The following is a 13,952-nucleotide window of genomic DNA, read 5'->3' on the forward strand; positions in this document are numbered from 1 at the left end:
TCCCTAGTGTCTAAACTACTCTGTGGCACACAGATTCAAACCCATGTTGTATGATATACGAATGAAAACAAACCTAGAGTATCACAATTAATTAGGGGACTGGCAATATGTTTATGTTTTAAAAATAAACATTATTTGTTTCTTTTTAAATAAAAAGGGTTTTGTACATAAAAAATGCTTTATTGCTTTTAAGTGGATTTAGCACATTGACCTAACATAGATAAGCAAACAACAGCACTGAAAATAGAAATCCTTAGCAATCCACTTGTGATTTTTCAACCCCTCTGGGCACCTTTCTGTAACTATTATTTGTTTGTTCTCTATTTTCTAGAGTGATCAGTCTTTTTAAAAGACAAGACAGATTCAAAACAGAAGCAAAGTCAGTGGTAATTATAGCCATCACCAAAGTTATCCTAGGCATTCTTCTCCGTGGGTTCCATCCTTAAAGTTACAGTGAATTGTATGATGTTCAGAACACCTGATTATTTGAACAACATCAGCAGGGCACAACACATGATGTGAGCTTAAAATCACCACAGCTGCTGTTCACATCTGCTAAGCGGGGCCTCAGCAAATTGTTTGGGTCATTAGAGAGGTAAATTTAGAAAAGAAAACGTGTACATTACACACTGGGAGATCTTCATTGAAGAAGGAACTGACTGGTGAGTGCTCTCAGTCACCTAATGACATCAAATGGCTGCACGTAGCATTTCAGAATAACATGAAGGTAAAGAATACAGAAGAGATGAACAAATGAAAAAAAATCAGAGTCCATTTTCTACGTTAGCATGCCTAGAATTTTAACTACCAAACTGAACCAATTTGAATTCTTTGTTTTTAAAATCTTTTCTCAAGACCTCTTTTTCGTCTGTGAGCTGAATACACTTCATCCGATCTAAATGCCAATTTTAGGTTGTAACATGGAAAAAGACATGTGCATTAATCATGACAACTTTGCTCCACTTGTACCATCTTCCCTTCGGGAGCAAAAGAAACTTTTCTTAAGAGAAAATAAATTAGCCCCCCGCCATAAGTTGAAGTTCCCGGTAAGGAAAAAGTCAGTGTGCACTGTGCGTAGAGGTATCTTCACGAAGGCCTCATGCTAAACTTTTAGAGGTTGTTATGCCATCTGAGAAAAGAACAAAAACCATGTTTCACTTTATTCACTAAAGGAATAAATTGTTGGGATATTTTTTAACTCAATTACTAAATCTGTTTAACCATAAATGCAAATTCTTAAAAAATATGTATGTGTGTGTGTATATATATATATATACTTACTATTTTTGATAATTTAAAACTATAATTAAACTATATATATAAACACACATACATATACACACACACATGCACATATATACGACACATTTATTCCAAACTTTAGATGAAAAGTTTATTCACAACAGCAAATGCAAAAAGAAGGGGAAAATGCAGGTTGTTTTTTTTTTAATTTTGGTTTTGTTTTTATTGTGGTTGGCTTAGTATTTCCTTAATTCCCCTCCTGTGGCATGACAGTCATTTTTAACTCCTGCATGTATCGATACTACAGCTTTTTCAAAAATATTTAGGAAGCTTATAAAACTAATATGATATCATAGCTAATAGAGCTTAGTAAATTAGAAAAGCAAATAAGAGACTAAGGAAAAAAAGTAGGAATTCAGATACCAACCATGGAGGCCAGTCCTGATTATGTGACTGAACTTCTAACGTGGCCCTGGACTTCCTGACAGCGAGACAAAAGGCTGGTAAGTCTAAACACACCAAATGAAAGAAGAGGGAGAAAACCTCAGTATTTCCTCACATGAAACAACCGTTCTCCAATTATAAATTATATACTAAATTTTTCACTGGATTGCAGTTAAGAGACCTATTTTATCAGTGAAAATTACACTTGGCAACATTTTTGTAGCAAACATATGGTCATTTCATAAAATGGTACTTGATGAAATATTTAGTGTAATTTAGTGAAGGTGATTCTATAAGTCAAGTTTAGATGTTAAACTCTGGTATCTAATATGTTTTAATACAGTTTTAAATTATCAAAAGTAGTGAGTATCTCATTTTCCCTAAATGAAACTATTCTCAGTCAGGCTTTTGTAAAGAGGTGGATGATAGAAAAATTAGATCATACTCTCTGAACAGTGATTGAAACACACATTTCTATGCTGACTGTGCATTAAAGAAAGCTCCAAATGCTTTGTACACCAAATGAACAGGTGGATACATGGATCTTTTCTTGTTAACAGTTGATGAACAATCTATAATTCTCCTTTGGATGGGAATTTGTTAGCAAAGCCAATAATTTTGTAAGGAGAAAAATTACAAATCTGACCCAAAACTTTAATAAGCTATAAAGGTTGACAACCTCATTTAGTAAAAAGTAGTTTTGGCTTAGTACTCCTTTTTTAAGGTAAATGAATCTATAATGAGACCTGTGATCACAGCTCCTACTTCTATATGAAACTGAGGCAAGAGATGAGACTCAACTCCAGAAGCAGGCTCAGACAAGCAGCCAGATTGAGGACTAGCGAAAATAGAGGAGAGGGCAGAAGCAGCTTTCCAATCAGATGTGCCCACCCATCTGCCATGTCAATCTGTTATTGCCATGGCAACACCAGAGAGTTACCACCTCTTTCCATGGCAATGACCCAATGACCCAAAAGTTACTACTACATCCCTGGAAATTCCTGGATAAACTACCCCTTAATCTGAATGCAATTAAAAGTGGGTATAAATATGGCTGCAAAACTGCCCTGAGCTGCTACCATATGCCCATGGGGTAGCCCTGCTCTATAGGAGCAGTCAGGGAACTGTAACACTGCCTTTTCCATAAAGCTGTTTTCTTCTACCTACGACTTGCTCTTCTTTTACATATATATAATATATATGTTTATATAATACAGCTTTATGGAAGAAGCATACACACACACACATATGCACATACACACATGTCATGGAATACCACTTAGCCATAAAAAGGAATAAAATAATGGTATTTGCATCAACCTGGATGGAGTTGGAGACCATAATTCTAAGTGAAGTAACTCGGGAATTTAAAAAAAAAAAAATCTCTGTTCTCACTCATAAGTGGGAGCTAAGCTATGAGGAACGCAAAGGCATAAGAATAATATAATGGACTTTGGGGATATGGTGGGGAAGGGGAAGAAGGGGATGAGAGATTTAAAAAACTACACATTGGGTACAATGTACACTGCTCAGGTGATGGATGCACCAAAATCTCAGAAATCACACCTATAGAACTTAGTCATGTAATCAAATACCACCTGTTCACCAAAAACTATTAAAATAATAAAATAAATAAATAAACCAACAAAGAAATAGTGCAATTAAAACACAACTAGGAAATGAGAGAATGAAGAGCAAAGGCAAGAGACTGAGAGAAAGCACTGTGGGAACTTACGAATGCAGATTCTATTTCCCTTCATTTTCAGACTTTAAATAATCTTCTGCGAATTCTAAAAACGGAGACCATTGTATGAAAATATTATATTTTTTTTTTTTTTTTTTTTTTTTTGAGACAGAGTGTCGCTCTTGTTACCCAGGCTGGAGTGCAATAGCGCCATCTCGGCTCACCGCAACCTCCGTCTCCTGGGTTCAGGCAATTCTCCTGCCTCAGCCTCCTGAGTAGCTGGGATTACAGGCACGCGCCACCATGCCCAGCTAATTTTTGTATTTTTAGTAGAGACGGGGTTTCACCATGTTGACTAGGATGGTCTCGATCTCTTGACCTTGTGATCCACCCGCCTTGGCCTCCCAAAGTGCTGGGATTACAGGCTTGAGCCACCGCGCCCGGCCAGAAAATATTGTAATTTTAAAATCCATTTTCTTGCTGACAAATGCGGTAGGCAGCCTCTGTCATGGCTTCCAGTGATCTTCACTTCCTGGTATTTACACCCTGGTGTCATCTCCTCCCTTTGAGGAGATTTGAGGATGGCTTCAACCTAGTCAGTTTTTTTTTAAGCCACCAATATCCACAGCAACATAGATGAACCTCAAATATTTTACTCAATTATGTTGCACAAAATATGAATTCCCCAAACAGGCAAAATTAATCTGCAATGATAGAAATCAGAACATTGCTTAACTCTGAGGGTTTAAAAGATGTCTTCATTTGTTTGTACTGCTATAATAAAATGCCACAGACTGAGTAATTTGTATGAACAGAAACTTACTGGCTTACAGTTCTGGTGGCTCAGAAGTCCAGTATCAAGATGCTAACACTTGGCAATGACCTTCTTGCTGCATCATCACAAGGAAGAAGAGCAAAAGGGCAAGAGAGGGAGAAAGTGCATGACAGCATCAACCCATTCATGTCTTAATCACCTCCTAAAGGTCCCACTTCCTCATGTTGTTAGAAGGGCAAGTACATTTCAACATGAGCTTTTGAGGGAGCAAACATTCAAACTACAGCAAAGAGTATTGCCTGGGAAGAAGCAAGGCATGGCATAGCACCACCTGTGGAATGTTTCATGTATATTTGAAAAGCATATATATTCTGAAGTTGTTGGGTATAATATTCTATAAATGTCAACTAGGTCTGCATGTTTGATAATTGATAATGTTATTCAAGTTCTCGGTATCTTTATCTTCTTGTTCTAGCAACAACTGAAAGAAAATTGATAAAATTTCTAACAATAATTGTGGATTTGTCTGCTTCTTACTTTAGTTCTGCCATGATTTTTTCTTGGATTTTGAAATTCTACTTTGTTATACCCTATTAAGATTATGTCTTGTTACAAATTGGCTTTTCTCAATAAAATGACCATTTTTGTATGTGTTAGTAAAAAAAGTGATCTGCTGAATTCTAGCAAAATGTATTGTCCTCAAGGTCTCTAACTCGCTCTTCAGCAATGTCCTTTCTGCTGTATAGCAATGTATTTTTTAAACCAATGTTTTACTTCCATTACATAAAATTACTTTTAACAAATGCAGTATTTCCATCTTTCTGAGAATATATTCCATCTTCCTGAGAACATCTTAATTCTTTTTCTTAGTACATATTATTATCTTTGTTGAGTTTTGTGTTTCTGATTCATAGTCATGACTTTCCTAAAATGTTGAGTGATACTCTGTTACATACTCATTTTAGTAGTGAAATTTCCTTATCAGCCTTCTGTGTTTATTCCACAATGTGCTAGTACAAGAAATAGGACAGGCCAGGAATGGTGATTCACACCTGTAATCCCAGCACTTTGGGAGGCCAAGGTGGGCAGATCATGAGTTCAACAGATCGAAGACCATCCTGGCCAACATGGTGAAACCACATCACTACTAAAAGTACAAAAAAAAAAAAAAAGCTGGGTGTGGTAGTGCACGTCTATAGTCCCAGCTACTCAAGAGGCTGAGGCAGGAGAATCGCTTGAATCCAGGAGGCAGAGGTTGCAGTAAAGTAAGATTGCATCACTGCATTCCAGGCTGGCAACAGAGCAAGACAGACAGACAGACATAAAGAGAGAGAGAAAGAAAAGAAGGAAGAAAGAAAAAGGAAAGAAAAAGAAAGAAAGGAAAGGAGGAAGGAAGAAAAGGAAGAAAGAAAGAAAGAGAAACAAAGAAACGGAAAGAAAGAAGGAAAAGAAAAGAAAGAAAGGAGGGAGGGAGGGAGGGAGAGTCTGCTGGGCATGGGAAACTGTTAAGCCTCTTTAAGTGTAAAGGAGATGGAAGGACTAATTTCTAGTCAGGATGTGCCAGTAGCTAATGACCGGGGAACAAAGGATCCCTTTTCCCCTCGGTGTTACCAATTCTGAAAACTTTGCTGTTTCTCCAATTCAAATGTCCTTCTCTCCTCTGACTTCAGAGAATCTCTTTATTGTCATCTTCCTGAATCAAGGACAGAGCAGTTTATACAGGAATCAAAATGCCTGGGATATCACACAACGCATGTAACAAATTCTTCCTGGTTCCGAGCACCCTCCTAGCCATCTTCCTTTTTCAACAACATCCTTCATCATGTACTTTGAATTATCAATTTGTTCTTCATTCATATACTGTTTGTCTCCCTTCTTTCCAAAAGTCATCATAACTGCTGGCCTATGGAGCGCATTATTTCTTATGGTCTAGTGGGATTATGGTTTTATTTATTGAAATACTTTTTAAATTATTTTAAAGGTTTGAGGCAAGAGGAAGCTGCAGCAGGTACTCATCCTGCCATTTTGAAATGAAAGTTTCTTGTTTTCTCAGTGAGATGAAAACCAAATACAAAGAATTAAATAGTTGCAGGGATTTTGTTGGTAAAATATACTGTTCATATGTGAATATCAGAGCAATGTCTTCTTCCCCTCCATTCACACAATCACCATCTGTGACTGGCCATGAAAAAGCCTGTGGTAACCTGGATGATGTAAAAAGGACAGAACTTCATAGCATTTAACTGTGCAGCTAGAATTTCTTTACCCGGTAGTGACAGACCCTTCAGCCCTGATGTGATATTTCTTCCCCAGCCTAATAGTATAAAACTGCCCCAGACCATGAGGTCTGGGCTCCTATGTATTGGAGTACTTGCTATTATTCCTCATTCACTGTCAAGACCATTGAACTTTAAGGCAGCAATAAGAACCTTACAACAACTCAGCAATATAGTTGTTGTCTCTATACAGCATGTGAGAAAACAGTCTCAGTGAAGTTAAATTGCTCAAACTCACGAAGCTAATTATAAAGTCAAATGCCAAACTTGGCTGGCCCAAATTCTGCCTCTCTAAAGTCAAATGTTCTTCATTCAATCCCTTCCAAAGGGAACCAGAATGCCACTCCATCTCCCGGTATCCCATGTGAAAGTTTAAGATATGTGGAGGTTCCAGACAGAACCAACAGAACTCTTCACTTTATCACACACACTCTGTCTTTCTCTCTCCCCTTTCCCTCTCCCCCTCTTCCTCTCTCCCTTTCTCTGATGAGAATCCTGGCTGGGCACGGTAGCTCTCATGTGTAATCCCAGCACTTTGGGAGGTCAGTTTAAATATAATTCTAAAGCTGGTATTATAATAAATTATTTTCATAAAAATATTCATAGGATCACTTGAGCCCAGGAGTTCAAGACCAGCCTGAGCAACAGAGACCCCATCTCTATACAAAATAAAACAATTAGCCAGTGTGGTGGTTCTTGATGGTGGTCCCAGCTACTCAGGCTGAAGTGGGAGTATCACTTGAGCCTGGGAGGTTCTGGCTGCAGTGAGCCGTGATCACGCCATTGCACTTCAGCCTAGGCAACAGAGTTAGAGCTTGTTTAAAACAACAACAACAACAACAACAACAAAACCACACAAAAATAAAAATAAAAATAAAAATCATGCTTACTTAATACAGCATATTTTAAGATAGCTCCAGCCCAATGTGGTAACTCTTTTGTAAATTTGACTGTATTCACTCTGTAATTCCCACAAAAAAAAAAAAAGAAAAAAAAATCTTCATCATGTAAGAGGTTGAACCATATGAAATTACTGTTTTAATAATCCAAAAGTGGTCAAACATTGGCAATTTCCTATGGTTCAACCTGATACACTGTCTTTAATTGTTTAACAGGGTGGACAATTTTTATACTTTAGAAGGAACAGAATTAGGTGAAACCCTGTCTCTCCTAAAATACAAAAAACCAGCTGAGTGTGATGGTGTGTGCCTGTGGTCCCAGCTACTCAGGAGGCTGAGACAGGGGAATCGCTTGAAACTGAGAGGTGGAGGTTGCAGTGAGCTGAGATCACGCCACTGCACTCTAGCCTGGTGACAGAGCAAGACGCGGTATGAATTCCTCATATCAGTGCCCTGAGCTTTGTTGAGGATCTGCCTTGGTAAGCCAACTTGAGGTAGGCAGATCCTTTCCAGAATTAGATTCAAGTGTTTCTACTGGAGAAATCAGTTTGCCCCTGATATAGAGGTAGAATGAGGCAAGGAGAAGCTTACCACAGAGTGCAAATTCTGGAAATTTGTGGAAATCATTTGGATACTGCTTACTCAGATCAAGAAACTAGATGTTTGAGGTAATCCTGTCTTGATCTCAAGGATCAAAAAGCTCCAGGTAGCATCTCAGATACTGCTCTTCCGCGTACTTCTTCAGAGTAGTCCACACTATGAGTAAGGAACCAAAGCTGTGTTTACTCACATGGCAGTGATAAGCATTCATTAAACATCCATTGACCTAAGGAACATCACCCCAATTAGGCTGTCACTATTTTACTGGATATTATGTAAGATGATCTGAATTTCCTACGGTGCCATAAGCATGTGTTTGAAACTTGAAAGGCATTCATTTAAAAGCTCAGATTCTGATTGTCAATCAGCTTGAAGGCTGGTAAAAATATTCTGCCAAGATAGGTATATTAACCTTTGTCCCAGGTAAGATAAGATCATAAACTAATAACCTGGTCACATAAGGGAACAGTGCCACTCATTTTGATTGATAAATGTATTAGGCAATAGCAAGATTCAGGCACTGAGCTGTCCCTCTTCTCTGTCATTTAAAGTTGAGGCTAATAGTAAATGCAGAAAGCCTTATTCCACGATCTCATTAGTGACATCCAAGAGGTATGTGAATTCTCAGAGCATATTTGTGTGTGTGTTTTCCTGCTTATCTTAGTTACATGTATAAATTATACCTTTCTCAATAATGTATAAGTTTCTTAGATAAAGATGCCAAGTTTTCCATTTATTTGTTATTTCCCCTCCAAAATATTTCCTTCTAATGACTGTTTAAAAAAATAAGTTGATAATAATTGAATTGTTGAATTTTAATCTATATAAATTAAAAGACTAAGAGGATTTTATAACAGAAACATTTTAAAATATTTAAAATACCATTTGAAAGCTTTAACTACATCATAATAGACAATGGTACAAGTTGAGGAATATCTGAATATTTAATCCCTCATTATGAGCATATTTTAAAACATGCCTTTGGTTTATGTTTAAGATAATGAATCATCTGTATTACTATTATTACCACCATCACACAGGAGCATTAAGACATGTAATGACTATTACAAATGGACTCAATTTAGGAAAGATATTTTGAAGAAGACAAAAACACTGAGATTAAATAATTTATTACCATTGCTAAGATGAACACATATACTTAATACTCAATTTTATGCAGAACTTTAAAAAAATAGTTTTAATACAGTATCAAAATTTACACAAGTTTATTTTGTCAAAAGACCAGTGTCCCTTGTATTAGCTTCTGCAAGCTCTGCTGCAGGCACAAAAGCTTATTTTAAATGTCTTCGGAGTGTAGGAATACAACAATTTAAGAATGAAAGCTTTCCTAGGAAAGAAGGTGTAAATATAGCAAGCAATTTTCTTTTATAGAGTAATAATATTTTAAAATATAACATTTTAAAAGGGAAGCTTAAGTTGTAACCCAATTATGATAAAGAGATAATTCTACAGTAAATTAATTCATAAATATTTTCTGAAAATAGAGGGATGATTTTTCATCACAGTAACAATTTTGAAACTATAGCAAAACTCCTTCACATTCTCCTACTAGTGACAATTAATTCATTATGTAATGAGCCCATTTAAAACAACAACAGAGAATATCTGCTATGAATCAAATCTCAGAAATTTAGAACCTATCTGAAAACTGGGAATTGTTGCATTCCTACTTTTATAATGTTAAACTACCATAAAAACGTAGCATTCGGTCACAGGCCTCTTGCACATTCATACAAGAAACTATCATTGCATTTGAATAAACACAAAATACCTATCATAGCATTTCCAGTACACACATTCTAATATTATATATATATATATGTATATGTATACCAAAAATAAGAAATAAACTAAGCAAAGCTAGCACACCTCTTTTTCAAACCTCAAGCAATCTGAACAAGAGCTTTTAGCCTCAATAATGGACATGCGTCAGTATCATAAAATGTTAGATAGCTGCAATACGCAAAGAAAGCTTTTTTCATAAATGCAGTGCAATATTTTAAAGTTTACATAAAGTTTATTAAATATACAGCATGTCTAGAAACTAATTTGTAGAAATTGACATCTCACAGGTCGAAACACCTAGAAAAATTATGTTTGCTTGTTTTTTAGTTGAAATTGTTAATATTAACATCAACGGATACACTGAATGAATATGAAGGTTGGTATGCCCCAAGATGTGTCTTTATGAGAAACTCATTAAGATGAAAAAAACCACACCTTTATAATGATCAGTTGAAATAAATGGTACGCTCTGATAAGCACTCTACAAAGTCTTGCTATCCTTCTAGCTGGTAGGGAGAATTTACGTGGTATTTTTTAGCACCTCAGAAGTCAAAACAAAACTCCAGAAACTTAGTCTTATCTTGCATCTAAACTAATGATGCATCAGGAATTCGTATTTGGTTTGTCGACTGAAGTATTAAGAGGTAGATGCCTAATTCTCAGACTTGGGAAGCTGGAAAATACCTCTTCATATCTTCAATATGACATGGTAGAAAACTCCCACCATTAGCTGCAATGAGTCAGCTCTATCCAAACTACTGAGACTCCACTGAACTCTTAAAACTATGCAGGTTTCCCAATTACAATATTAGATCTGGGGCATTAAAAACACTTAGTTCTAATGAAAACACTGGTACCAAAATGGTGATTTTCAAAGCTACTCTGAGATTTTCAAAGCTACCTTGTTTGAGATTGACTGTTGTGGACATTGAGGTGAGAGACACAGAATATCAGCTTGAGGGGATAAGCAGTACTACAGGTTTTAGAGGGAAGATATGTGCAATGTACAATCACTTTACGTTTTTCCATAAGTCCAGGTTTGTGGAAACCCACTCTTTCCTTTTTCTTCTTCTTGTCATCTGTCTTTTTCTGGCAGTGGTGATCTCCTGTTTGAAAAACAATGCATCTCACATTGGTCCTTTGTACTGGTTTCCTGACAAATGTTGCCTAATTCCAGGACACGAACCTGCAGCATCTCCAAGTTTCCTCCACACAACCTTAAAAAAAAGAAGAAGGAGTGAGTATCTTACTTTTCCTCTTCTACACGGAGATTTGTGTTTTTTAATGGGAAATTAAGAGAGGAGCAAAGATGAAGTAAAGACAAGAGACAAAATATCCACATGAATGAGTTTAAACACAAAATAAAATGTGATGACAAGCTTCTTAAAACACAAGAATGGCTTAGTCGTTGGGACTACTACTCCTTGTCAGTAACCAGGGTCAAAATTTCAAAATGACATATTAATTCTAGTTACAGAAGTGGTCACCAACTCTGACTGCACACTAGGCACTTGAGGAACTCTTAAACAGTAACCCCCATCCTCTAAGATTCTGATTTCACAGGGATAAGTGAGGCACAGAGAACTGCATGCATTTTTTAAAAAGTTCTCAAAGTAATTCTAATGTGTAGCCAGAATTAAGAACACCTTAACAAGATCATCCTTGCTCCTATATCATATAGCCATAACAAAGGATATCAGTGTTTAATGTGCTGAGGAAAATAAAGGAGCTTTTGTTATTGAGCTATTTAAGTCCTGAAGTGGTAGTCTTAGGGCTACTAGTGAATTTCTCTGGCTTTTTCTACAGAGTGGGGTCACCAGTTGCCACAAATTAGCTATCAAGCAATATGATCTCTTGGATTTCCAAAACAGAAAGCATCCAAATGTAGGAAAATGACAAGAATCAATTCAAGAATCACTGAAAGAGATACAATTACAATATGTTAGAAGCTGGGCCACAAAGAGGGACAAAACGTGCAATCAAGAAAAATGTAAGCATAAAAGTAAAACTACTGAATTCACCAATAATATATCAATATACTAACACTGACTGTAATACACATATATGCACATGCATGTATGTGCACATGCAAGGTAACAGCCACAACCCTCCCAGATTATTTCAAGGACTATGACTATACTGACTGATTGCACAAAACTTTATAATACTCTAACATGAACACAAAACTAGTTAATTATAGTTAATTATAGTTAATAATAGTTAATTATTCATAAACTATTTCTTTTGTTTGGTTTCGTTTTTGCTTTTAAATAGAAGCAGACAAACCAATATCAGGGAAACCCAATACCACTCATATTAATACACAATATAGGGCTCTGTTTACCTTCATCTCTAAGCCAAAGGAACTATTAATCTCAATGTATCAGCATATACCATTCTATGGCATAAATATCATGTTGTATTCAAAAGGAGTTGAAGTTAGGGTTCTTAAATATCTAGAAAGGAATTATTAATATATAACAATGAATGGCTCAAGCTATACACAATAGAGTTAGGACAGTCTCATTTCTTAATTAATTGACAAGACATAAACATTGAATCAAGGAGACAAAGGATGCTACAGACTTTCTTTTTCTAGCCCTTAAATAGAATTACATCTATCCAGAAAGCTGAATGTGGTTTAGAAGCACAAGCTAGACTGAAGGACTTTACAAGGATCATAGACACCAGCATTAGATGGTTACAACTGAAAAGTGCAACTTCTCTTCAAATATTGAAATGTATAACATAATGAGCTTAACCCAGATATAACTATGTGGTGAACAATACTAAGGTTGACACAGGAGTAGTGACTTATTCACTAAAGAGGAGTAACAGGTGTGCGTTTGAGAATGCTGAGATGACTAAGTATTTCAACTGTCCTCAGGGAATTTACAAGAGCAAAACAGACAAATCTAAAATAAAACAATTACTCCACAAAGACAGATTTACTATTTCTTAGGGGGCATATATTTATTTCTGTAGCACAGTTTGGGACTAGAATAACTCACTGCATACTAACCCACATGACGGTAGTATGAATAATAATCCTCGTTGTGTAGATATCAAAAAAATCTTATCTCTAGAAGGAATACTAGAAACTACAGCAAAACTTCTATTGTCCCAAGTTCTTTTTGAGTCTCATAACCCATCACATATCATGAGAAAGCTTTATTTTTCTGTGACATTATTATGAAGGCATATAATTTCTCTACTAGAAACTAAGCCTTCATAATCTTCCCTTATCTATGAAACTGCTTTACAGTCTGCATTTTTATTTATTCTGTGGCATTTACTATGTGTTTTTGATCATATAATTTATAATGGTGACAATCTTATTTTTTAGTTATTTCCCAATATATAAAATTGCTTAAGAATCAGAATTGGATTTGTTTGCATTTTTTCCTCCAATTCTGAGGATCAAAGACAAAAGTAGACAGAAAATGTACGGATAGAGAACTTTTAAGGGTAAACAAGGAGGCTAAGCTTTTGGCTTTCTGTATCTTATATAGTGAAAAAGAAAAATAACACACTGTATGGTGTCTTTCAATTCATTTTTGAAAATGCAGGTAAACAAAAAGATCAACATAAAACTAATCAAAATCCAATCCAGTAATGGGTCTCTTACTGAGACTCAGATATGAATTTTCTAATGTCCAGAAATTGAAAGGAAGTAAAGGGAAAGGGAAAGAAGCAATCCTAGATGGTTTTTTTTTTGTTTGTTTCCACAGAAATTCTGGCATTAAGCACCGTGGAGATGGCCCCCTCTATAAGATACAGTGCTTTTCATTCTTTAGGAAAGAAAATGGAAGTCCCCAGATTTACCACACTTCAGGAAGTGGAGAGAAGTGGTCCTCAAAGGAAATCTTGATATACTCCTGACTTCACTATTCATTAGAAAATAGCTTGAGCAAGTAACGTAATTTCTGGATCTTAGTTTCTTCAAACATAGAATTTGAGTGTTTGGGTTTTTACCCAGGGGTTCATATCTGAATTGCCTGAGGTCTGATGTTAAACTCAGACATCTGAATTATGAAGGAGGTCCACATACTATTCTTTGGACAAACACTGGAGAATGACCTCTGGCCCCTTCTAGTGTGACAGTTTCTATTATCTAAACTTTCTCTCTCATTCCATAGCCAACATATGGGAAGCAACAAGCATTCCTAGGTATGTGGCTCACTTTTAAAAATTTATCTAAGGGAAATATTCAAATTGAAAATCTT

At 36.0% G+C, this 13,952-nt stretch overlaps 1 protein-coding gene across 6 annotated transcripts in view; it reads right to left on the reverse strand.

Moving 5' to 3' along the window:
• Nucleotides 1-9,034: 9,034 nt before the first annotated feature.
• Nucleotides 9,035-13,952, reverse strand: part of CCDC85A (coiled-coil domain containing 85A) — a 206,447-nt gene continuing 201,529 nt past the window's right edge. For all 6 annotated transcript variants that reach the window (XM_039463726.2, XM_039463740.2, XM_039463737.2 and 3 more), the window contains one exon: nucleotides 9,035-10,943. In XM_039463726.2, coding sequence (XP_039319660.1) covers nucleotides 10,854-10,943 — 90 coding nt within the window. In that variant the 3' untranslated portion in view covers nucleotides 9,035-10,853. The remainder of the gene's footprint in view (nucleotides 10,944-13,952) is intronic.

This window comes from Saimiri boliviensis, chromosome 1, assembly GCF_048565385.1.
Source record: "Saimiri boliviensis isolate mSaiBol1 chromosome 1, mSaiBol1.pri, whole genome shotgun sequence".
Lineage (NCBI taxonomy): Eukaryota > Metazoa > Chordata > Mammalia > Primates > Cebidae > Saimiri > Saimiri boliviensis.